Raw genomic sequence first — 22,870 nt, forward strand, 5'->3', positions numbered from 1 at the left:
CGATTTACAAAGCTTGGCTGTCTTACGAAAGGCATTGTTATAAGCATACTGCTGGTGCAAATGTGTAGGCAGGTAGATGCAGAAAGAAAAAAGTCGAACGCCATACTCAGCCAAATAGTGTTTATCTTTATGATGTGTATAATACTATTCATTCAGCTGAATTTAGTGTCAGAAACTCATCTAAGGAAAAACCCTGTCATATGAACAATCGATGAGGAGACTGGACTAGATTTAACTCTAGTCCCAGTATCACACAATCATGAAGCCAAACATGTTCAGCATTGAAGAATTCTGTTTTAGGCAAGCATTAGTCTTTGGCTTTGTTTTGAAGCTGTTATTTTACTGACATAATGCTGGTTTCTTGCTTATATCAGCCATTCAGGGGTGTTTTGTTTGGGGTTTGGGGATTTCTTTTTGTTTAATAAATGCTTTTAAAATAGGTTAGAAGCTTCTATAATCAGCTGCAAGAACAGATTTGCTGAGGGTTTGTGGTTTGAGCTATTTTATTAACCAGACGGGTTGCATGCTTCATATATTTTTGCATGTAGCCATCTATCAATAAAAAAGGACTGGCCGGTTAATATGTGAACTTCTGGATCTTTTATCACTGCCGTATTGCCGGGCTTCATAACAACATTGGAAAAATAGTTTTCTGTGTAGTGCTGCAAACTTCTTAACCGAGTTTGCAATTTGGTATTATAAATGTGTCAGTAAGAAGAGCTTGGACGGTCTGACTGCTTAATCTTTTTTCCAAAGCAAACATATCTCACTGAGGGAGCCTCTTGCTCTGCGTCCTAGCGACATGCTAAAATGTAAGTAATAACTCTTCCCCTACCACCTCCTGACAAATACTCCACACAGCGGTTTTAGTAATCCTCATGTCCTAATGAAACACCTCTTCTGTTTTCCTTTTCCTTTTATTATATTAAAGTGTGCATGTCAGTAAGAGTAAAAATATACTGTGGTTAATATGGTTGAGACTTGCATGGTTTTGCCATGTTATTAATCAAAGTTGAAAGCCTGGAAAAAATAAATGTGAGGGATTTGTGCGGCTGTTTGTGTGGTAGATAAGTTACTGGTCTGCAGTCTCTGTGATCATAGTTTGTTATTAATTGGATTTAAAGTTTGATGCCTTAGTCAATAATATTTTATATTAAAATGCAGTAATAAGCTTTTATAATCTAGTCCAGTTTGAGAGCTACAATTGCCATAATAATCTTTCTTTGAGAGAAGGCTGAACCAGGCTACTTCATCCTGGAGGCTGAAATGCTTTGACATAGTAGCCCCCAAACGTGAGTACTGAGGTCAGGAAAAATTAGGATCTCAGATGAGCACCGCGGAATTGGAGATGCTGTGGCAGTGTCCAAACAGAAGGAAATTAGAGAGCTAACCAGCTAGCTAAAAGTATTTGGGCTTACCTTACGGAAATAGTCCTGTTTAAGGGGTTGTTTTGGTTTGGCTTCCAGGTTATTTTGGTTGTGGGGTTGGGTTTTTTTACATTTCTAATCTGACCGAAAAATAGCGTATCTAGGAAATAAATGGTAACGTTGTATTTTGGACAGTTAGAAGACAAGTGTTGAAAAAGTACATTTTGTATTTTATACAATTACCTGTTAAGTGCTCTCTTTTGCCTAGAACTTTGAGATCTAAAAATGAAAAGTGCTTAAAAATAAAACTATGATATCCATGTCATTTCAATATTTTTCCAGTAGAATTGCATTACTAGGGGATATGATTTTCAAAATAATTTTTAAAATCATCCTAAAGAAAGCAGGCATAGCTGTTGGGAAAATCTAAATATAAATGTCAGAGTGTGTTCAAAAATTAAAAAGAAGGGTAATAAATATTGTTCTGGTAGTCTAAAGGACAGTTTCTGTTCTAAATTTCTGAAGTATTTGTACCACATTAAACAGGGAAGTGATCTTACAAAGCCAGATTAACTGAGTCCAAGGGGGTAGAGTTAGTGGAAGGAGTTACTAGCTTATTTCAAGAAAAAGATATGACTTCTGTCAATGAAGGTACAATAGTCTTTACTATGTAACTTACTCCTGCATTTACATTACCAATACACTGGATACAGGGATATAATATCTTCTAGATGTAGTTAGTGTTTATATATGACAAGAAAGTAAGACATTGAAAATGCGGTTTTGAGCCATTCAACTTGTAAATACATCAGCCACACTATCATTATCGTAACAGGATCTTCCCAAATCATCTGGTTTTTAAATAAAATTCAGACAGGAAGAAAAGCAGAAGAGTAAAGTAAGAGTTTGCTTACACATTTATCTCATGTACTAATTTATAAATGCTTTCAAAGAACCCACACATTAAACCAGGGGATAGCTAAATGGTGCTGCCAAAGTCACCTGTCAGGTGAGGATTATTTAGCGTTAAGGTAAGTAATTCACAAACCCAAGCTGTAATATGGGTTGAATATTTTAGATCCCACAGGGCAAAACAGAAGAAATATCTGTACATGCCACATACAAACGCACAGAGTGCTTCTAAGAAGACCTTTAGCATATGTTTCTTGCATTATATTCTGTGCCATTGTATATCATGTTCCCGGTGGCTGAGGAATAATATATATGAACTCCAGCGATTTGACAAACTATACAGTTTCTTTTACGGACCTTTCCAGGATTATGAAAAATCTTAGGAATGCATTTATTTACACAGCATCTATCCAACAAAGGAGTGGAAATTTCCAGCAGTGGCTCCCTTATAATGCTCTTTGTTTAGGAAAAGCTACCCCAAGCCACTGTATCTTGGAGACGATGTGCCCTCGTGCTTGGGCCAGATCCAGCTCCCACTGCCGCCCGGGGAGGTCTCTCCCCGCTGCCCTCCCTCTCCCGACAGTGCCGCAGCCCCCGAGAGGGCTCTCCGCGTACAGCCCCAGCCATGAGGGATCCATCCCATCCCAATCCAGCTCGTGGGTGCTGGGAGAACAGGACCGTGCCCCAGGGGTGGCAGGCTCCTTCAGGCTGCCGCCTGGGAGGGATGTGCTGGAGCATCCCTCTGGCATGGGGCGGTGTGGGACCCTGTCAACCTGCAGGGATTATATCGCGCTTTATAGGGCATTCTATCTCTCTGCTTTACACGGAGCTGGGGGTGAGGAAGCAGCCCGACTCCCTGCTCCCCTCGCCCAGGACAGACTGCAGGCAGAGCTTTGAGGTGCTACCAGCTAAGCTGGATCCCATCCCAGGGTGACAACGGCAGCACAGGGTACCTCTGCGCACGCCGGGCTGCAGCGCTGTCAGCCCTCGCTCCGAGGATGCAGGGCATTTGCTGTCATTTATGTTAATTAGGCAATGTATATTCCTCACGCTGCAGAATGGGGGATTCAGGGATTCGTGATAAATTGCCACCTTTTATGAGCTTTGGCCTTAAGAAGTACAGGCTCAGGTGCATCTCTATGCAAAGAGGGAGAGCACTGGTGGGATTTAAGCACGGGCCACTGTTATGTTTATCTTTTTAAAAAGGAGCCAAGTGAAATTTTAATGTGAAAATTGATGAATAAATAGAGATCGAGAGAGCTCATATTAGTACTTAAAGTTCTCCATACAATTTTATTATTTGAAAAAGACTTTAGAAATGTGTTTTGTGTCACAGTTGAAGGCTTCTCTCAGAAAGATCCATCTGGGGGCAAATTCTGAACCTTTACAATAGAGCAGAAGGGGCTGTATTAGCTAATTGCTTGTGCTATACTGGTTCCTACACTGGCGCAATCAGTCCTGAGGGAGTTATGCCAGGTGGGGAGAGAAGGAGACAGATTTTACTACGTGGGGCTGCAAAAGCTCCTAAGCAGGGCAGAAACTCATACAAAACATTTTCTTGCCAACTCCCCCCCCCACTCCCCAGCAGGCATTCAGTGGCTCTTAATCTGTTATCTTCCACTCATTAAAGACCTGTGTCCAAAACGTGGGGGGAGAGGGACTCGGATGGCGCTTTGACATTTCCCGCAGGGAGAAGTTTCTCCGCAAGCCGGGAGCAGAAGGACGGATGCTGTGCCCCTCCATAGCCTTTCCACAGGGAGGTAGCTCCTGGAGGAGGCAGCTGCTGTCCCGGAGGGACGCGGGCCCTGCAGAGGGCATGGGATGGCACCCCTCTGGGTTCCTTCTCAGCAAGGCACGACCCCTCTGTCCTTGTCGCCTCAAGGAGGTGCGTGCAGGGTCTCGGCGAGGCAGGGTGAGTGCCCTTGCTTTTGGAAGGGCCATGCCGTGCCGGCGTGCCCCCAATGCAGGGGATGCTTTTTTGTGGGCAGGGAGTGGGGAGACATCACTGCAGACACCTGCCCACCGTTGTGCCAAAACCTGCTCTGCACCAAGCAGCCCACAGAGGCAACTACCCACCTCCCAAATCCCTCTTTAAAAAGCATTAACAAGCGCTCAGGAGCCTTGTTTCAATTTCCAAAGCAGGACCTAACCAGAGATGTAATGTTCTGACCAGATGGCTCTTTTTAAGGCTGACTGAGGGAATTCAGAAGCCTGTACAGCCAAAATATTGTTTCAGTTAATTTAAGTAGCAGCGGTTTTGCTGCCTCTTCACTCCTCTCTGTGCTAGCTGGTGTTTTCAGGGACTTGGAGCCGCTCTCTGCAAAAGCTCCGTCAGCTGAAATAGAGAATGGCAGTAAAAAATGGCTGTTCAATCCTATTCAGAAAATGAATCTGAAATTAGAAAAAATATAGACTACAAAAATAACAGTGATTCCATTCTTGTTGACAGAACGAGCTTCACTGTTTTTACTTTTCTCGCCTGTGTTGTATTTTATAGTTATCTTCGCCTTCAGTATCAAACGCCTTTTGTGTGTCCTGTAGTCATTTACTTCCACATGAAATTTTCTAGTCTATATTTAATAAATCGCTTCCATGACTATAAACCTCAAGTTAATTCTAAATGACTTAATTAAGGGCATCTGAGGATACTGAAGTCTTAATATTAGTTACTTTTCATTTTTCCATATAATAACCATGATGGTCACTAGGGGAAAAAAATGCATGGTTGGATAGGATGTTTGTCCAGGAAGCTGCTTTTGTGCTATAAAATAAAGATTTGCTTGGCAGCAGCAAGTGTACTCTCTAGGATTCTTCCGTTCCCAATACATTATAAGACAGAGGATGGAAACCAGTGGAGAATATTCCTGATTTCTAGGACTTTTTTCTGTTTCTTCAATTTTATTCTTTCCTACTCTAGAGGAGCACGCAGGAAGGCAACAACCACAATGAGAAGGAAACGAAAGAAAATGTAAAGACAGCAATAAAAACCCTCATATCTGACTTTCATTTAGGGATTTTAAATAGGCTGTTTGCTCAGGGAGAGGTAGAGACTTTGGTGGCTTGAAGGAGTTTCTGGAGCAGACCAAGCAGGGTATCCCTTGGCCCATCCCAGCCTAAATGGCTGTCCCGAGTGGTTCAGGCAGCTTGGGGCAGCTGTAGAAGCGAAAAACAGCTTGTCTAGCTCACACAGCAGGGCAAGACCTTTATCCATGGACTGGGAACGATGTCAGACGGAGAAGTAAAGGACCTTGTAGGTCCCTGTTCTTCATCTTTTCTGTCCCACTGTGGACTTGAGGGATCACAAAATCCTTCCTACCTGTTCAGCTTTAGAAAGGGCTTTTTCTGTCAGAGTTCTTGTGCTGCTGCTAGGGAGTTATTTGAGGTAAAAATTAATCTCTATTTCACGTTGTTGTTGCTCGCTCTTTCTCGACCTTTTGTGTCCTTCCATCTGCTCCTAGAGGTAGAAGCCTATCTCACACAAACAGGCCTGCTTCTGGCGTTACAAACTGATTTATCCTCTGAACTAAATAACTGCTTCTGCTCTGGTGGAATTTTACACTGGTGAAAAGAAACAAAAGGTAGTGATATTTAATGTTTTCTTCATATCAAAAATATGGCTACTTTGCAGAATTCCCTTCCCATCCATCCCTTCCATCAACAGATCACAGAGACCCACTCAGCATCTCATCTTGCCAAAAAGACATTATTGACAAACCTTTTTAGGGATCATTTATTTTCGCCAAAGATTTTGTGTGTAAGTGTCTTTCCTCCCATAATGTTGCTACAGAAAAGGGTCGAATGTCAAAGGGTTCACAGGAGAGGATACAGAAATACGTAACCCAAAAAAGCTCTGTTTGTATAGCTTGCTGTGTTTCGGGTCTTCAGTTTGTCATATGTGACTACACTAGTTATTTGGGCATTTCCTACTTACTGCAAAGATGCTGAAAGAAGGCTAAGAGTTGTGTGTCAACCTGATCTGGAGGTAGGACAGGCCTGAGCAGAGAGGAGTGCAAGACATTATGTTGTTGTAGCCTGAAAAACATGCTCATTTGACCCAGATATCGTTGAACACCTCCTAGCAGCTCACTAACCTTTGGAAGTTCATCCCTAGAAGGTGGGATCATGACCCAGCTCTTCATGATGGCTCTTTGGCTACAGCTTGCAGAAGAAAAAATTAATTAAACCTGCATTCAGCACCATCACAGCTGTTAGCTTATTTCCTATTCTTGACTTCCCCAAAAATATGGTTTCAACCTTCTGTTTCAAGGGAAAGTCATTCCTTTGTAGTCAGCATAATCACTCCTCCCCCGGGCACAGACCCAACTCCATTTGCTGCGACCAGGACTCTCTTCTCTTTTGTTCATTACCTGTTAGCAAATCCAAGCGTTCTTTTTAAGCCCCAAAGCAAAGATTTCCAAATTTCCTCTGCAGGGGGTCGCTTGAAGAATGTCTGTTTTCATTTAATCCCAGGGGAAATATCTTCCTGAAGGCCATGCTTTTTAGGGGGACCCTTTGCCATCCACCTGTTTCCTTCCCTCCTCGGAAAAGCAAATCTGCCCTTCTTCAAGAGCACAACACTCTTATTTTCTTGTAGCAGTTTAACATTGTGCAGCATTAGAGATAATGTTCTCAGACCCAAGCAGATTTTAGTGGGTTTAATTCCATGTATTTTTGTGGTCTCCAAAACGTTGTAACTAGACCTTTGGGTGCCACTGAATTACCATGGAAATAATTAATGTTTCTCAGGTAACTGTGGATCAAAGATTTCTTGTGTCTGTGGACTTGAGGATGCTTGTCTATACGTGTTCTCCGTTTCTCCTTGTGGGAGGTACACAAGGTTTGCACTGGCCAGCTGGCATCGCCCGTTCTGCTCGTTTCCATTTATCCTGGCATCTGCCTGTGAGTGCTGATACAGGTCATAGGGGTTGGAAGGGCACTTACATAATTACTTATTTAGACAATGGCTGTATTCACACACAGCCTCTGGCCTGCATTACCAGAGTGGTGTGGGAGCTCTGTTTGATTCACGACATCTCCTAATGATGAAGGGGGTGGAGGAGAGAAGGGTGGCTGGCTCACTCGTCCCCCTACGCCCATTTCCCCTAAGTCCTAGACACACGTCCTCTCAGAAGGCGGCCAAGTAGGGCGAGGAGATAACCCAACTGCCACACACTCATTGCTGGGATTTGGTCTGCAAAGGAAAGTATTGCTAGCTAAACCATTAAGAAAAGTAACTGAAGGAAAAGAAATCATCAGCAGGGCAGTATTTCCAACCCTGTGACAGCAGAGAGCCATCAAAGGACCTCCCCTCACTCATGAGTTTGCTTGTCTTCTGAGCAACAGCCACCTAACTAGTGGCAGAGATATTTTTGGCAATTCCATAAGCATTAGATGCATCTTAGACCTATACTTAATTCAAAAGTCAGCAGTGGGTGCTTTCTTGTCCGTAGTGCAATTTCATAGAACACGACCTTGGCTTGCTTTTCCTTTTCTTCCACTGGCACAGGTACCCAGAGTCCACCCTATGCCAAAGCCCTACCTACTCAGCAGGACCCCCTAGGACCTCTAACCCTGCCATCTAAATCACCTGACTAGGTCCCCAAAGTAAACCGCTTTTGAAAAAGTTGGCTGTCTCTACATAGTGGCCCAGGGCAGCCCATACGTTGACACACACAACAAATTAATATAGCACTACTGGCTATATTCTTTCATGTGATGCAAGACAACTGAGGGAGTTTTTTCTACTATAGACAAGCCACAGGCTTAATGTAGTCTTTATAAATATCTTTAAGAAAGGCCTGGCCACTGTCACGTGGGAGTTAGGAGTTGTTGGCTACATGTATGATGAGATCTGGTAGAACAGGGCATCAAATCAAAGGCTTATTAGCAAAGGTTTACTAATAGTCAAGGTAATTAATAACAACAGCAGTGATTCCCAAAACAGACGGCAGAGTTCTCACAACCAGTGCTCACATTTGGAGTCCCATCTGCAATCGATCAGGAAGCCGGTAGACTTTTTGGAACTTACAGGACTTATTTGGTACTTCAAAATTTATATACTTGCTATGCATTAGGAAAGCCGATCCTCACATTCAGTACCGATGCAGGTTATTAATAGTTTCCAGTGGTCTAAGAACTGAGGGTCTGCAGTAACCCTCTTAGTGAGTTCATTGCCGTCATCCGGATGGACGTGGCTAGAGGCACAGATAACCACAGAGCAAATGCTGAGGAAAAAGCCACAAGCATTCCCAGGTGCAGGAGTACCTCTAATTCTTCCATCTTGTCAACCAAAGGGGACTAGCTCGTCTGATCACTGTCCCACATGTCCCAGAACAATTATTACTTTACTTTAATTAACTCATGTACTTTAATCCAAGCCACAGCTCAGAGAGAAGCATGTCACATAACTACGAGGTGCCTTAAGTGTTCTGTGTCATAATAGTTTTAGCCAGCTTGTTTCTCTTGTCAACCCAGTGGTACATCAGGAAACAAAAGATGGTGGGAGTAAAACCCCATGTAGCATTGCATATTATATAAAAAGGTTCCAGGAGAAATGAAGAAGTATGAAGCTTTACTTTCCCTGATCTTCTGGAAAAACGTGAAAGGTACCTCACTTGTGATCCTGTCCACTCCCTGTTGTAGTCAAAGTCAACACAATTCTACCACCCACGATGAACGCTAGCAAGAGAGTTGGCTGTATCGTTTCTTCCCCTTTCCTGGTTCCCCCAGAACATATTGATCCCCAGCTGATACAGAAATCATTGACTCTGAATCCCTTCCATTTACCTTCTAGAAAAGTAAAATGCTTCTTGCCATAAAAAAATATACTCTGTTTATGAGATGGTCGTAAAGATTTGCCAAGCTCTTAGTCCCAAAAATTTCGCAGAGCAAATGTTCTGAGATGCTGCCACGTATAGACACACACAAAAAGAGGAGGTCTTCATGTTCCAGGAATGACTGCATTAATGTGTTCGTCTTCTGGCCGTGGCAAATAACAGACCAATGCTGAAATTCTTTCTGCTACTGGACACATGTCATTTTTTACAGGTAAAGGAAATCTTTAAGGATGATGTACAGATATGACAAGAGCCACGTCCAAGATCCATGGCAACACATGGCCAGAGTTTTCTTCTAAGTTGTCAAAGAAGAGCCCTCAATTGTATGTTGAACTTTGTTAGATCTGAGTTGGGTTTGGTAGTGGCTATGTTTATGCAAAAGGAGGTTCATAAGGTACAAGCATAAGCTTTGCCAAACTGATGCCTTATAAAGTTTGGTTCTGAGTCTCTTCGGTCTCTCCACAGTCACCTGGAAACTTACGGCATTAGATATTCCTAATGCTTAACTTGATTTGCCCCCTTTTTTCATAAGCCCGTATCTTCAGCTCCTGACCTGTGAAAATGACTGTTCTTTGTCAACTCTGCCTTATTGCTTCCCTTGGTTGTAGGCTGGATCTCTATATCACTTGCGGCTAACCCTGCTCAATTCTCCTTTTTCCAAGACTACCATTTTTTGCTGCTTCCTTCTGAAAAAAACTAGCAGCTTTCTATAATTTTGATTCCCTTCCAGCTGATTTCTGTATTTGCCAAAAGCCCTCTTTCCATTCTCAAAGCACTTTAGGACATACTGAAATTCAAAGTAGAGCTGTTAGGGCCTTACTCAGCATGGCCTGCATCTTGCATAAATAGCTGTTACGTTTTTAAAGATGTTACTACTGTTTCAACAGAGCATTAAATCTCACTGTGAATTTATTGCATTCAAATACTACATGGTTCCTGGAGGACGCAGCAAATTACACGGCACTGGTCCCACATCGTTCAGCCTGGAGAAGGTGGCCTGATACAAGAGATGGAGATAGGGAAATGATGACTTGGTGGGCTCTGTGGGACACTCCAAAGACCAGGCGGAGAGAAGAGGAGCTAGATGGGTCTGCCGCCTTCTTGTTGCTCTGCTCTCACAGAGCTATCCGGAAAGAAACACCTTTGAATCTTTCCTCGCTTGTCAGTCGACTGGGAAGGACTCTTAGCTGGTCTGCATGCTGATGCAAATGGGAAGCGTTGCCTGTTCACCTTTCTTCCTGGCTTTCTCCCTGATAGTCTGCCCTGGCCGGGGGCATACAGTGATCAGGCTGAGGGAAGCCAAAGGTTGTGCAAATACAACCCCCTCTGCTGTGTTGTGCTGCCTTCACAGCTGTACAGGGGAGGCCAGCCAAAGTGCTCTTACAGCTCCCGTACCCGACAGGCTGGTGAGTGCCAAAGCCACCCTAATTCTCACAGGGCTTTGCCCTTAGCACGTTCACTGTGTTGCTGCGTGAAGGATGGCACTGGGTAAGGAGAGCACAGTATGTGCTGCATTGCTGGAAACGGGGGCAGTCTCTTTGGCCCACAGAGCCACCCGCTCCTCAGAAGGGCTGCGCTTCCAGCCGGCGGTACGGTGGGTGCCGCAGTTGTCCTCCGTTCCCCTGCTTCTCATCCCACCCGAGTTACTGGCACCTGTGCATCGTCACCCAAAGGCTGCACCCACCGGCTGCGGCTCTGCCTCCCGGCCGCTCCTTCTCCCAGCTCCTCCGTCAGCCTTTACCTGGAGGGCCTGCCTCTTCCCAGGGCAGGTCTGACATGTCTGATGGCAGGATCCTTTTGCAGCTTTCTGAAAAGGCTCCCACTGAATGATGTGTACGGCCACGTGGCGAGCGAGAACCACAGGCACCCAACGTGACGGATGCAAACCCCAGCCTCGCATCACGCACCCGCTGTCGCTCCCATTCACGCGGCAAGCTTCCTTAAGAACAGACCCTTGGTCCTACAGTTGAACTACTGGAAGTCTAAGTACAGGCTGGAAGCATGAGATTGTTGAGAAAGTTAGCCAAAAAGAAAATTTAGATCTATGACTAAATTAATCCCCAGATTAACGCTATCAAAGCAAACGGTGTTTATAGAAACTCTTGTTTTCTTAATATTCGTGCAAGAGAAAACCAAAAGAATGCTAAAGGCAAATTTCATCTAGCAGAAATGGAAAAGAGAGCATGGGGACAAAGCTATAATTACTGGTATTTCCTATCTGTTGAAACCTGTGGGTGGAAAGAGAGGCAGTGAATAGAATATATTCAATGGCATTAAAATCGGTTTCTTTTTCTGGACTTTAGCTCAACACTGCAAATTAGCAGGGAGAAAATAAGCCTCAGAGTGAACAGGCAGAGAAGCCAACTTCTTCGTGTTACTCCTGGCATTTTTTTCCTTCAAGAATTCAAATTCCTAGCAACCTAAACCACAGCTGCACACTGACAAGAAGAGAATGTACGGCAGATCTCAAGTGGTTCAGCGTTCATGTGTCCACACGCACACTGTTATCCTGGTTTCCTTTCTAAACATGTTATTTTAATGAAGAGAGGACAGGCATGCTGTTTAATTAACTCCTGCTTTCAGAAAAGACGTTCTGACCCAGATGCATCATGCTCCTGCGAGAGGTACCTGACTTCAGAGCATCCTGTGTACAGTCAGTGGAAGGGGCAAGACCCTCCCGATCATGGTTCGGACCACCAGAGATCAGAATTGCCTTTGCAAGGCACCCATCTCTTCCTGCAAACTGTTGCAGGTACTTAGGATAACTGTGCTCCTAAGTCAGCCATTTCACAGAACTGGGAAGGGTGATTCCAGACCTTGACGTATCTCTACTTATCACTATCATCCCACATGCAAATTTCTCTTTTAAGCAATAGCTATTATTTGACTGAATGCCTATAGAAAAATAGGCACAATTAAAACATGTTTTTCTTACAGAGAAAAAAAATGTATCTTGCAGTTTGAGATCACTGTGTAGACCTGAATTACCCTGAAGAAGTCCTATGTCATAAAATATTTCCTAAGTTCCCATTTTATTTTCACAACAGTTAATAAATGGAGTAGTTTGAGGCTGCATTTTCTGTAAAGGCTTAAAAGTATAAGTGAAAACGATTGAGATGTAGCTAAGATAAAAACTGGTGTATTATTATTATTAATAATAATAGCAATAATAATATTAAAGTTATTGTTCTTGGGGTGATGTAGGGTTGATTGATTGCTCTGTAAACAAGAAATTTTATTTGAAGCATCTACCATTGAGTATCTATCAGTTCCGTTACTCTCCAAACCCACCTAAAATATTGCAAGCTCTAGTAGGAAATCCTACTTAAAATAAAATAATAGTTTTAACTACTAGGTTTTTAATGGGTTTAATACAGCCTGTTCTTACATGCAACAATATTGATTTGTATTAAATTACTGTTTAAGGTGGATTTTTGTCTTAACTGTTCTAGAATGTGATTTAGTATTTAATTAATAGTGCTTCAGTCAAGCTAGATATGTCACTGGAGCAACACATTTCCTAAACATTTTTGTAAATGGGTTATATTTTCACTTTACTTATTGGAGTCCTCTGTTTAATGATTATCGAGTCTTAAATGAAAACCAGAAAACAATAAACGGCTTGCTCTCCTCTGCATTTCTCTCCCTACACATGCACAGCCACAGATGCCACTATCGTTCTTACCCTGTTCTTGGCTAGCCTCGCTCGCTGTCAAATCTAAGACCCGCCTGTGATCCTGTATCGATTGCAGCAGAACATTAAAAGGGTGCGCAGCGCTTCACAGAGACGCCCTACGCAACGCTGGGGCCAGACCTTCAATTCTGAATTCTTCAGGGAAGGGATTGCATCTTTGTATTTGTTTTATTCAAGAATGTGTCAAAGTACCGTCAGAATTGCAAATAAGATTTTTTGTTTGTTTGTTTACTGAACTTTGGCATGTCTTGATGCACAGTGTTTTATCTTCAATATCCTACCTCAGCAACACACGTGTGGATTAAAGCATCCAAAGGAACAACTCCGGGTTGGCCCTATTTAGAACATGTGTCTTCTGTTTAAGATTTAACTACGATTCATAGTTAATTATTTTAAATTTGTCACCATGGTACCACCACAAAATCCCTAGACATACAAAGTCACTTCTGAAACCTGCCCAGGCTCTCAGATCGCCACCGCTGAGGCACACTGCCTGGTTCTGCATCCACTCGGGGAAATTCCCTATATGCCGTGCTCAGGCGGGCTTTACCTTGGCTCCAGAGCAGATCTGGGCGATATTATCGCGCCAGCCACTTGGTTTTTCAGCTTTCATCCCAGCCCCTGTCTCTAAGCACAGGCTCAGCCTATCTTTAGCACCCGCGACCTGATGGAGAGGTGCAGCAGCACAAGCTCAACACCCCCCAAGTCAGGAAAACTTCCCTCCACCCCCCAAACGCCTGTCGCTGTTTCCTGACGGAGGTAACGCTTCTGGCTTTGCCCTCCGTCGGCAGACAGTTTCGCGCCGGCCCCGCGGCACAGCCCGGGCGCTGGAGGGTGATGCTGGACGCGGGGAGCCGAGCTGTCCCCCCGGCGCAGTGTCTGCCAGCCCCCCCGGCTGGCACGCACGGCCTCGCTGCTCTTGGCCCTCAATATTTCCCAGCTAGAGAGGCTGAAACAGGCAGGCCGCGCACTGGGCTTCACTTTTCTCTCTCTTTTTGCCTCCTCTTTAGAGCACTCGGCGCCCACCGCATTTCTTTAAATGCATTTGCCCCACTTCGGTTAGTTTGACTCCTAAAACTCCTTCAGGATTCCTGTGGGAGCTGATGTTTCTTGTCAAATGGATGTGTTTTCAAAGAAAAAGATGAGGAAACTATGATTTCCAGAGGTCCTCTCAGGAAGTTTATATTCTCTCTTTTCCAGGGAGCGTTTACTTTCCACGGGAGCATGATCGACATGCCATTACTGAAGCAGGCACAGAACATTGTTACGCTTGCCACAGCCATCAAGAAAAAATGAGCTGGTAAATGAAGCTCTCGCCATGGGGCCCCAGTAGCTGTTTTAAAAGATGACTATAATACTTGGGGGGAATAAAAATTAAGGACGTCAAGCTTAAGCAGAAATTCATTTCCATTTTGCAGATCTGTCATAATTTGCTTGCCAGAATTGCTAATTACTAAAACTATGTTCGACTCCAACCACTGCTCACTCCTGCGCGGCCCATGTACTACTCATAGCCTGCAACGAAGTTACATCACCGACTGTGTGACATCACGATAATTACTACGAATGCGAGATTATGACTTCGCTGAAGGAGAAAGGCAAAACTTAAACTGTGAGCTCTGTTAAAAGAGCAGATGAAAACCGGGTCAATCACTTCTATTTGTATCTATGCTTCTTCCCGCCCCGGTGCAGAAGCCCCATCAGAAAAGCCTCGAATAATAACACACCGGTTGAAATAATTGCAATGAAAATCATTACCCTGTGCAGGCTTCGTATTCTCCCCCCACCCCACCCCTGCCCCGCTTCTGTAAATGTGCAACGGCCATTAAAAAATATTGCTCCAACAATGCGGGACTCTTGACTTCCCTCTCTTTTTTTAAGCGGTCGCTATTCAGAGCGTTTCCTCCTGGAAGCATCCAGCCTGGGCAGGGTTGGACGGCAATAAACTTGTAGTTTTCGGGGACACAATGCAGCAGAACTTGTGCATATGGTCTCGAGTCAGATTTACATCACATTAGGGATACGGCTACAGGTCATGTGGGCCGTGTGGTTAACGGGCTTAGTAAAGCTGTTTTGAAGAGGTTAACCCAGCTTGTAGTAAGGGTAAATAAACATAACAACCAGGCATTGTCCTCTATTCAGCATGTACTCTTATATGGAGGGCTAAAGGGTATTGAAGCTGCAGAGGATCAACTTGTGGTTGCCAGAGGACTCCAATGAAGTTTGAAACACCAACAATCAGAGATTTTGTTTCTGTTCCTCATTAAATCATGAGCTTTTGTGCTCAGACTATGAACGACTGTTCTTTAAGAAATTAACAGAATGGGAAGTTTTAAACTATGCACCAACCTTTTCATGACCTACACAGCAGCAATGCTGCTGCACTTAGACAAACACCGCGGGGAAGGCTGTTCTGTTTATTTAAATTTGTAAATAGAAAACAGTTGTTTTTTAGTTTCATTTTTCACCGCCTCCATGGCCATTTTACGTATGGAGTCACAGTGGCGTATTCCTCCCATCTGCTCGCTTAGTATGTTTCCTCTCCGTCTCCGAGCAGGGATTTTAAACATTTTGGGTTATTTTTGGTTTAATTAAGGGGAGAGGAAAGGGGGGGGGGGGGGGACACCCACCGACCAACCCGCGTGGAAGCAGCGAGGAAAGGGAGCGCGGGGGCGGCGGGAGCGCCTCGCCGCGGCCCCCCCGGGAACGGCGGGGACACGGCGGGGCTCGGCCCGGGAGCGGCGGAGGAGCGGGACAGGGGGCGGCCCCCCCCGCCCCAGGAACGGCGGGGACGCGGCTGGGCTGGGCTCGGCCCGGCGAGCGGCGGAGGAGCGGGGCGGGGGGCGGATTCCCCCCCGCACCCGCTGCGCTCCCGGGCCCGGCCGGGGCGCACCGAAGGCGCGGCCGCGGCGCGGGCGGGGGACGGCGGCAGAGCCCAACCCCCCCGCGGCTCCTCCGCGGAGTTTGGGGATGAGCAGCGCGGGCCGACACCCCACCCCATCCGCGGGGCCCGTCCGAGGGCGCTGCGCCGGGTGATCCCTGACAGCGCGGGGACCTGCAGGCTAATCTGATTAATTAAAGACTACCTGTTTATACTGCGCCTCGCAGCTCACCCCCACACACACACACCCCCCCCCGCGTTTCAGGGCACCCTCCGTTATTAATTCTTGGCTGGCTAAATTATGGGTAACACTATTAAAACATTATCAGAACTAATGAGAAACAATTACTTAGAAGATGAGCTGGGACGAGCCGGAGCTGGGCACATGTGTCGTTATCCCCGCAGATTACGTTAATAAATCATCAGGTGCAAGCCACGGCGGCGGCGAGGCCTGGCGCAGGGAACGGAAAATGAGATTTATGAGATATAGGGTGGGGGGTTTTTTTGCTTTTTTGCATAATTTTGTCATTCATCTCAATAGGACCCGTGTGGCGCAGATTGTTTTATTCCCTTAACACCGCGCCGGGGGGGCGGGGGGAGAAAAGGATTTCAAAAAATAATGTCTTCATTGTTTTACTGAAGTCTTAATGACAACGTGTGACAAGCCGGCGGGAGATGCGCGGCCGCGGAGGGCAGCGCGGGGGGCGGCGGAGGCGCACCCGAGCCCCGCCCGCGGCCGCCGCCTCCGCTCCCTCGTTCAAACCGAGGACCAACAATAAGCTCTCTGGAGGGGTCGAGGCGCAACCTCCTGCTTCCGCAGCTGCTTAAGGAACTTCATTTCGTGACCCGTGCGCGGAGAAACCAAATATGCGCATAAAATATTGGAGATATTCAGATTTCTCCTTACATTTCCCTGACGCCCCCCACCCCATCCCCAGCGGAAAATCCTGCTTCCATTTAACAGCCTCAACTATTTTCGCCTGACAAGAAATAAAACCCGATTTATTTGTTTTTTCGTTTACTTTAGGAAGCTTTCCGTCGTTTTCCGGCTTTATTCTTCTCCTCTTTCTTTCTTTTTCTTTCTCTCTTTTTCTTTCCCGCCTGGCGCTAGGCAAGCAATTGATGAAACAAAACAGATTATAAGATTAGCGGCAGGATTTTGTGCATATTAATGATAGGGAAAGGCACCGAATGGGTTTGTAATTGCAGATCTTGCGCTTGGGATTGGGAACTGTAGCCCTGCTACAGCAAAGACCCCCCTGTGAGGTTTTCACATTGGAACTTAGGGGAAAAGTGAAAAAGTAATTACCAGAGCACAACATTGAAATGTTAAAGCACTTATTCTTTCTTTCAGCGTTCTGTTTTAAAGGGGGAAAACGGGCAAAATGGAAAATAAATTACTTTCAAATAAGTAGGTTAGCACCTGAATGCTGGTGCGCATTTTCCCTTTTTTTTTTTTTTTTTTTTCAAATTCTAGCAATTATTGAGCAGGGCGTTTGCCTCTGAACCCACCACCCGAGCAGCAGAAACGGGGGAAGGGAGGGCAGGGAGACCTCGGGAGTAGAGGGGCACTCGCCTGTGAGGTTTGAAGCAAGTATCACCAGGAAAGCTGTTCAAAGCTGCAGTTTGAAATTTAGGGGGATTTTTTTTTCGTGGTGGTTTTTTCTTTCCTTCTCTTTCGGTTTTGTTTTGAAATCGGGGCTTAAAAGGAAAAGGTTGTTTTGGTTCCCTCTTCGACACAAGCATCAAACGGTATTTCAGCAAGGGATGCATTTCACAACCACAAATCCCTTCCAGGAACGGCATGTTCTCTGCAATATCGAGAAGTAACCTGACACTGAATTTTAACTCTTACTAAGGGTCCCTCCTTGTTTCTTGGACTGCTTCAGTCCTCCTCCTCCTCTGAGCTTACTCTTCCTAAAATCTGGATTTTTGCGTTTGAAACACAGTGCTCCTTTACTGACTTCTGTAATCATTCTCTCCTGTGATTAACAGCAAAAGATGGCTTAGATTTAACGGCACCTACTCGCGCGGATTGTTTTAATTCTGCTTTCAACGGAAAATAAATGTATCTGGTGGAAATTAGGCTTTGAAAACTTTTTTTTTACGAGCCAATAAAACGGAGTATCTGCTCCTCAGGCAGTAATTTCTGATTTCGAACTGGAGGGAGGCAAAAAAAAAAAAAAAAAAAAAAAGCAAAGCCAACTTTGACTGCATTTCGTCCATCCCATCGCTCCAACCCTCTTCTCCCACCTTCACCTCCCTCAGGTTCAGAGCACGGCAAAGTTCCGAGGCAGGGCTATTTTTTAACTACTATTTTAAAGACAAAAAGGCGGGGGGCGGGGGGGTGGCGGACAAAATCCCGTGAGGGCAGCATATTATTTTCTATTTTTCCCGGTGCCCCCGGGGCTTGGGAGCCGCGCACCCCCCCGGGTGAGCCGGGGCGGAGGGCATCCCCGGGGCGCAGCGCCCCGGAGGGCTGCGGGACGTTTTGGGGTGCTGGTATTTGCACGAGACGCCGCGCTGCCGGGAGGGGGGGTCCCCCTGGGGTCGAGAGGCTCCCAGCGGCGCCCGGGGCGGCGGGAGGGGACCCCCGCACCGCCCCGCACCGCCGCGGGACCGCCGGGCTGCAGCCGCGGGGGGCGGATGGGGGGGGGGGGGGGGCGTGTAGGGCGGCCCCGGGGCCCGCGGGGACCGGGGCAGCCCCCCGCCGTCCTGGGCTGCTGCCGGGGGCCCCGGGCACGGCAGAGAAGGGGAAGGGGGGAAAGGGAAGGAGGGAGGGAGAAGGGGGAGGGAGGAAGGGGTGCCTTAATCGCACCCCTTGAACCGCCCCCAGAACGGTCTCCCCCGGCCGCCCTCATGCCCACAGCACCCCTTCAGCCGGGCCCAGGGCGCCTGTGGAACGGCCACCCGCAGAGAGGCACACACACACCAGCCCGGCACCAGTGGTGCCTGCAAGGGCCAGCAAAGAAGTCAGTGCCCTCCATCTCCTTTACCCCTTCCTTCCCCCTCACAGTCTCCACTGAGTCTCCTTGTCCCCTCGGTGCACCCCAGGCCTCCCCTCACCCCCCCAGGCAGGGTGTCCCTCGCTGGGAACAGGAGGGGGGCTTTCCTCCCCATGTCCGGGGGTGCAGGGAATGGGATGCAGAACGGAGATGTCCTGCGTGTGCCCATACAGCAAGCAGGGGAGAGATCAGATACATCCTCACAATCAGACATATCCTCACGATGTTTGGGGTTATTGCTTCCCAAATTAAGCCTGAAGCTCCCAAATCTGTGATAGCAAAGCCAATGCCCTAAGGTGCTGTTCAGAACTACGTCTTTAGAAATGCAAGAGGCCTAATTCCTAAAGCTGTTGTAGGTGCCGGTTGCAGGTGCCCGCTGCCTGCTGGCATCATTTGGAGCTGATCATCCTGGTGAGAATGAGGAGTGCTAAATGCCTGTGCTACCTTCTTGGGCCTCTGTCATTTAAAGCGTGGCTCCATGTAGTTTTGGGTCTTACGCTTATAATTTTATTCCTATTTTTGCTAGCACCGCTGATGTTATTAAAGTTGTGATATTAAGCACACGCATCAGTTAGGAATTTTCCGAAGTGAGGCTTGCTGAAGGTAAAAACCCTGTCCCTGTGTGAGACGTGCCTGCAATAGCCTAGAATTTATGGGAGACACGTTCATGCTGCTGGGAAGACCTGATCTAGGCTTCCTGATACCTGACTTCATTTCTGGCTTGCTTTTGCAGTAGTCCCTAATATATAGCGGTGTTTGTGCGGATCTGGTACGCTATGGGAAGCCGCTGGAAATGCTTCATGTTAACTATGCACGTCCAGTCCTATGTAAAAATGCAGCTCAGATACAGTCGGTAGTGCATGTATTACTGCAAATCTGACCATCACTGACAGCCCTGCCTCCAGTTTTGTCACCAAGAGGCCCATGGGTGGATAATACGGAATTTAATACTTGCAGTTGAGGGGGAAAGTGCTGGCAGAGGTTGTGCAAGGGCTGTCCGGTTACATCGCTTGGCATTGCTGTGTGAGAGCACAGGTGGGAGAACAAAAATTACTTCCACCCTCTTCAATCATCGGGCGGGCCTTGGGCCATCAGTGAAGGGTTTGTGTTTTGCTTCACGGTTTAAGAAGGTCCCAGATGTTGGTGGTACTTGGTCAGAGTGCAGGGAAGAGCTGTGGTCTCTGTTCTCCACCCGCAAGGTGCCTCCGACGGAGCTTGCCCTGCAGCGGCTGCCCATCCCTGCCTGCCCCACGGCGGTGCCCTGCCTCGAGCTCAGCGCTGTGTGACTGCTAGGGTACACGTGAAAGTCTACCTGTTCATTTGAAAGTGCGCAGGCACTCTCAGCTCCACATCATGATGCTCTACTCAGAGACTGCTTAGAATATATAGTAGGTAGAGACATCTATTGCTTTCTTTACAATCAATTTGGAAAAAAAACCTCTCCTGAAAGAAAAAGCTGGTCCTGTACTAACGGCAAAATCTCTGTTGGTGCAGTTCTAAGATTTTGCAAGGAGTTATAAAATCCAGAGGTGAACTGGATTAACTGACTTCACCACACAGATTAATCAGTGTCTAATGTTTTGTTGCATATTAAAGACATGCCAAAAAATACAGAAAAAGGCAGGCATTAAGTTCAGTAATAAATATAAATATGTCTCTACATTGTAGCTATATTAGGCAATTCTTTCTTTAATGTTTAACTAGCATTTGTTAAAGTGGGGGTGTGAGGGCGATGTGCACAGTGCACGTTTGCTGTCAAAGCCTAGGGAAATAAGGTGTCTTTGTACCTAGGTTTTCCTGAAGCACACACGCTCCTGGGTATAGGCAGACGGAGAAAATTGGAAGGCTGTCCCATTTCACATGGAGGGGACTTGTAAAGATCTGTGCTCGCTTCCCGGCCTTGCTCCCCCCTTACTGGCATCAGTTTGTGTCAAGTTTACCAAAAAACCCTGCTGCTGTAACAGTCCATTTGAGAGGCGAGGGGGAAAGGATAATAAACTTTTTTTTAATTGCTTCCCTGGCTATAAATTAGCATGCATTGGGCTAAATTTTTTTCTATGAACAAAAGCACAATTGACGGCGAGAGACTTAGGGAAAGTAGGGAGGGAGCTCTGAGCCCCAAGGCTCCCCTGCGTATTGAACCTGAGCAGGGGGAGGCCGTGTCTGTGCCCAGAAGTTGAAGGGCGCTGAGAACTACAACCAAACAATAGGGATTTTTATGTTTCACTGACTGTTTTTGCAGCTGCATCTTCCCCCCCCCCTCCCCCCACCATTATTTCACGTGAGAATCAAGTATGAAAATAGAAGCCCTGGCTTTCCCTCCTGCCACAGCCGATGTGCATAAAATCGGGCCAGAAATCACCAGAGATCTGAGGTTAGTTATAAGTCAGTGTTACGGGCAAAAGCAGAAATTGTTTTGTGCTTCTACACTGTATTTCGTTTCTGTTATCACGGACGTCAAGACAGGGCTGAAGCCCACCGTCTGCATTTCGGGCTCAACGTGGTCGTCTCTGCATTCCCCAGGCTCCCGATTGCATTTGAGGAGGAGCTGGCAGAACCCACTGAGTTCTGCCTTTGCAACTCCCCCTCCGTGCATGTCTCCCATTCAGCCCTAGAATATCCAATAAATCGCCTCTTCCCATGGTAAAAGCTTATATAAGGTGATTTTTCTCCAGAGCTGCCTATGGAAGCCCTTACACTACTTCTCCTCTGGTGCATCCAGTTACTGACCTGAACAAAGAGCTGACTACAAGTAAGAAGTAGGTGGGCATGGACCACAAGCTGGAGAGCAAATGTTAACCGAGAGGTGGCCTAAGGGGTGGGGAAATACTGGGGGAGGGTGGCTGAGAAATGGCTGAGGGATGGGGATGGAGAGGACAGATGCATGCCTCTCCTCTCATACTCTGTGGTGCAGTCATCCCTTGTTCTCCACGTCCGTAGGCAGAAGGATGGGCAGAAATCGGTTTAATTTGCAGCAAAGGAGAATGTGAGCATCTTGACTATTTGTAAAACGAGAAGGGTATCTAATTGAAGACTAGTTACACACTGAGGTAAGTCACTAAAGGGAAGTGATGAGGTTTCTTTAGAGCCGGCAAGGTAAACATCTGCTGCAGGACCTTCATGGCGGGGGGGCTAGGAGAACCCTGAGGTCTTTTCTGGTCATTTTTTTGATGCTGTAAAATGTACAGAGATGCAACCAAAAAGGGGGGGAAAGAGGAACCTTAGAAAATGAACAAGGGAAGAACAGGAAACTTACTTTTCTACCCCTATATTTTGTCAAGGTGTGTTTGCACCTTAGTGTCCTGCCTAAACATCTGCACCGATGGACTGTTTCCCCCCTTGAAAAATACTTTTCTCTTTCTTCCCTTTGATGAGGAAGGCCTACAACACTGCTACGCAGTGAGATGAAGAAGTCTCTGTGTTTTCACGTGGAGCCTTCCTGACTTCAGTGTTCTTATCTCGGTGCACTTTTGCCTCAGGGAGCAGACTGTGGTGCGCTGGAAAACCCAGGGTATGGTCTTCTGAACAGGAGGGTACGCTGCCTCATCCACCACGAATTCACTTGCGGAGGTGGTCTGTCTCATGACGTACTTTCCCTTACCATTCATAAGGAGCCATGGCTGAAGGGCCCCCTCCCATGAGTGTGTCAAACCTCCCTCCAACCAGAAATCCCAGTAGATGCTGAAGGTGTGACTGGGCAGTCGTGACTCCCAAGGTACGTTTCCTAACAGGTACTGATTTCGTTTTGTGTATCAGCGACGCAGCAACGAATCCAGAGGGCCAACTCTTTAATGTTAACGCACACTCCTCCTACTGCCATTCAGGTTCTGTCTATAGCCTTTAAAACCTTTTTTTTTTTTTTTTTTAAGTTTGTATCTTATTTTAAAATAAATTTACCCTGGATGCAATATCATTTCCAAGAGGCAAATCATTCTTTTCTCATTGTATTATAGAATGGAGCATTTGCAAAAATCATTAAAACTCTCACATTTGAATCCATTTCAGGCTAGTGTCCTGTTGTCCAAGGTTGTCAGTTATTTTTGTGGTATTACTTTGGGTAATTTTTAAATTGGTGTGTTCTCTGCTCTTACTATTAGAATTGTGTAAAACATCTTGTTTGCAGAGCTGTGAAATGCTTTAAAGGCATCAGTCAAAATGACAAGGCATTGTCCAAA

General features: G+C 46.2%; 1 protein-coding gene across 1 annotated transcript in view; it reads left to right on the forward strand.

Moving 5' to 3' along the window:
* Positions 1-14,378, forward strand: part of CLYBL (citramalyl-CoA lyase) — a 177,662-nt gene extending 163,284 nt beyond the window's left edge. Inside the window, 2 exon segments of the mRNA XM_059834314.1 lie at positions 14,010-14,093; positions 14,095-14,378. Coding sequence (XP_059690297.1) covers positions 14,010-14,093; positions 14,095-14,142 — 132 coding nt within the window. The 3' untranslated portion in view covers positions 14,143-14,378.
* Positions 14,379-22,870: the final 8,492 nt, after the last annotated feature.

This window comes from Gavia stellata, chromosome 1, assembly GCF_030936135.1.
Source record: "Gavia stellata isolate bGavSte3 chromosome 1, bGavSte3.hap2, whole genome shotgun sequence".
NCBI classification, from domain to species: domain Eukaryota; kingdom Metazoa; phylum Chordata; class Aves; order Gaviiformes; family Gaviidae; genus Gavia; species Gavia stellata.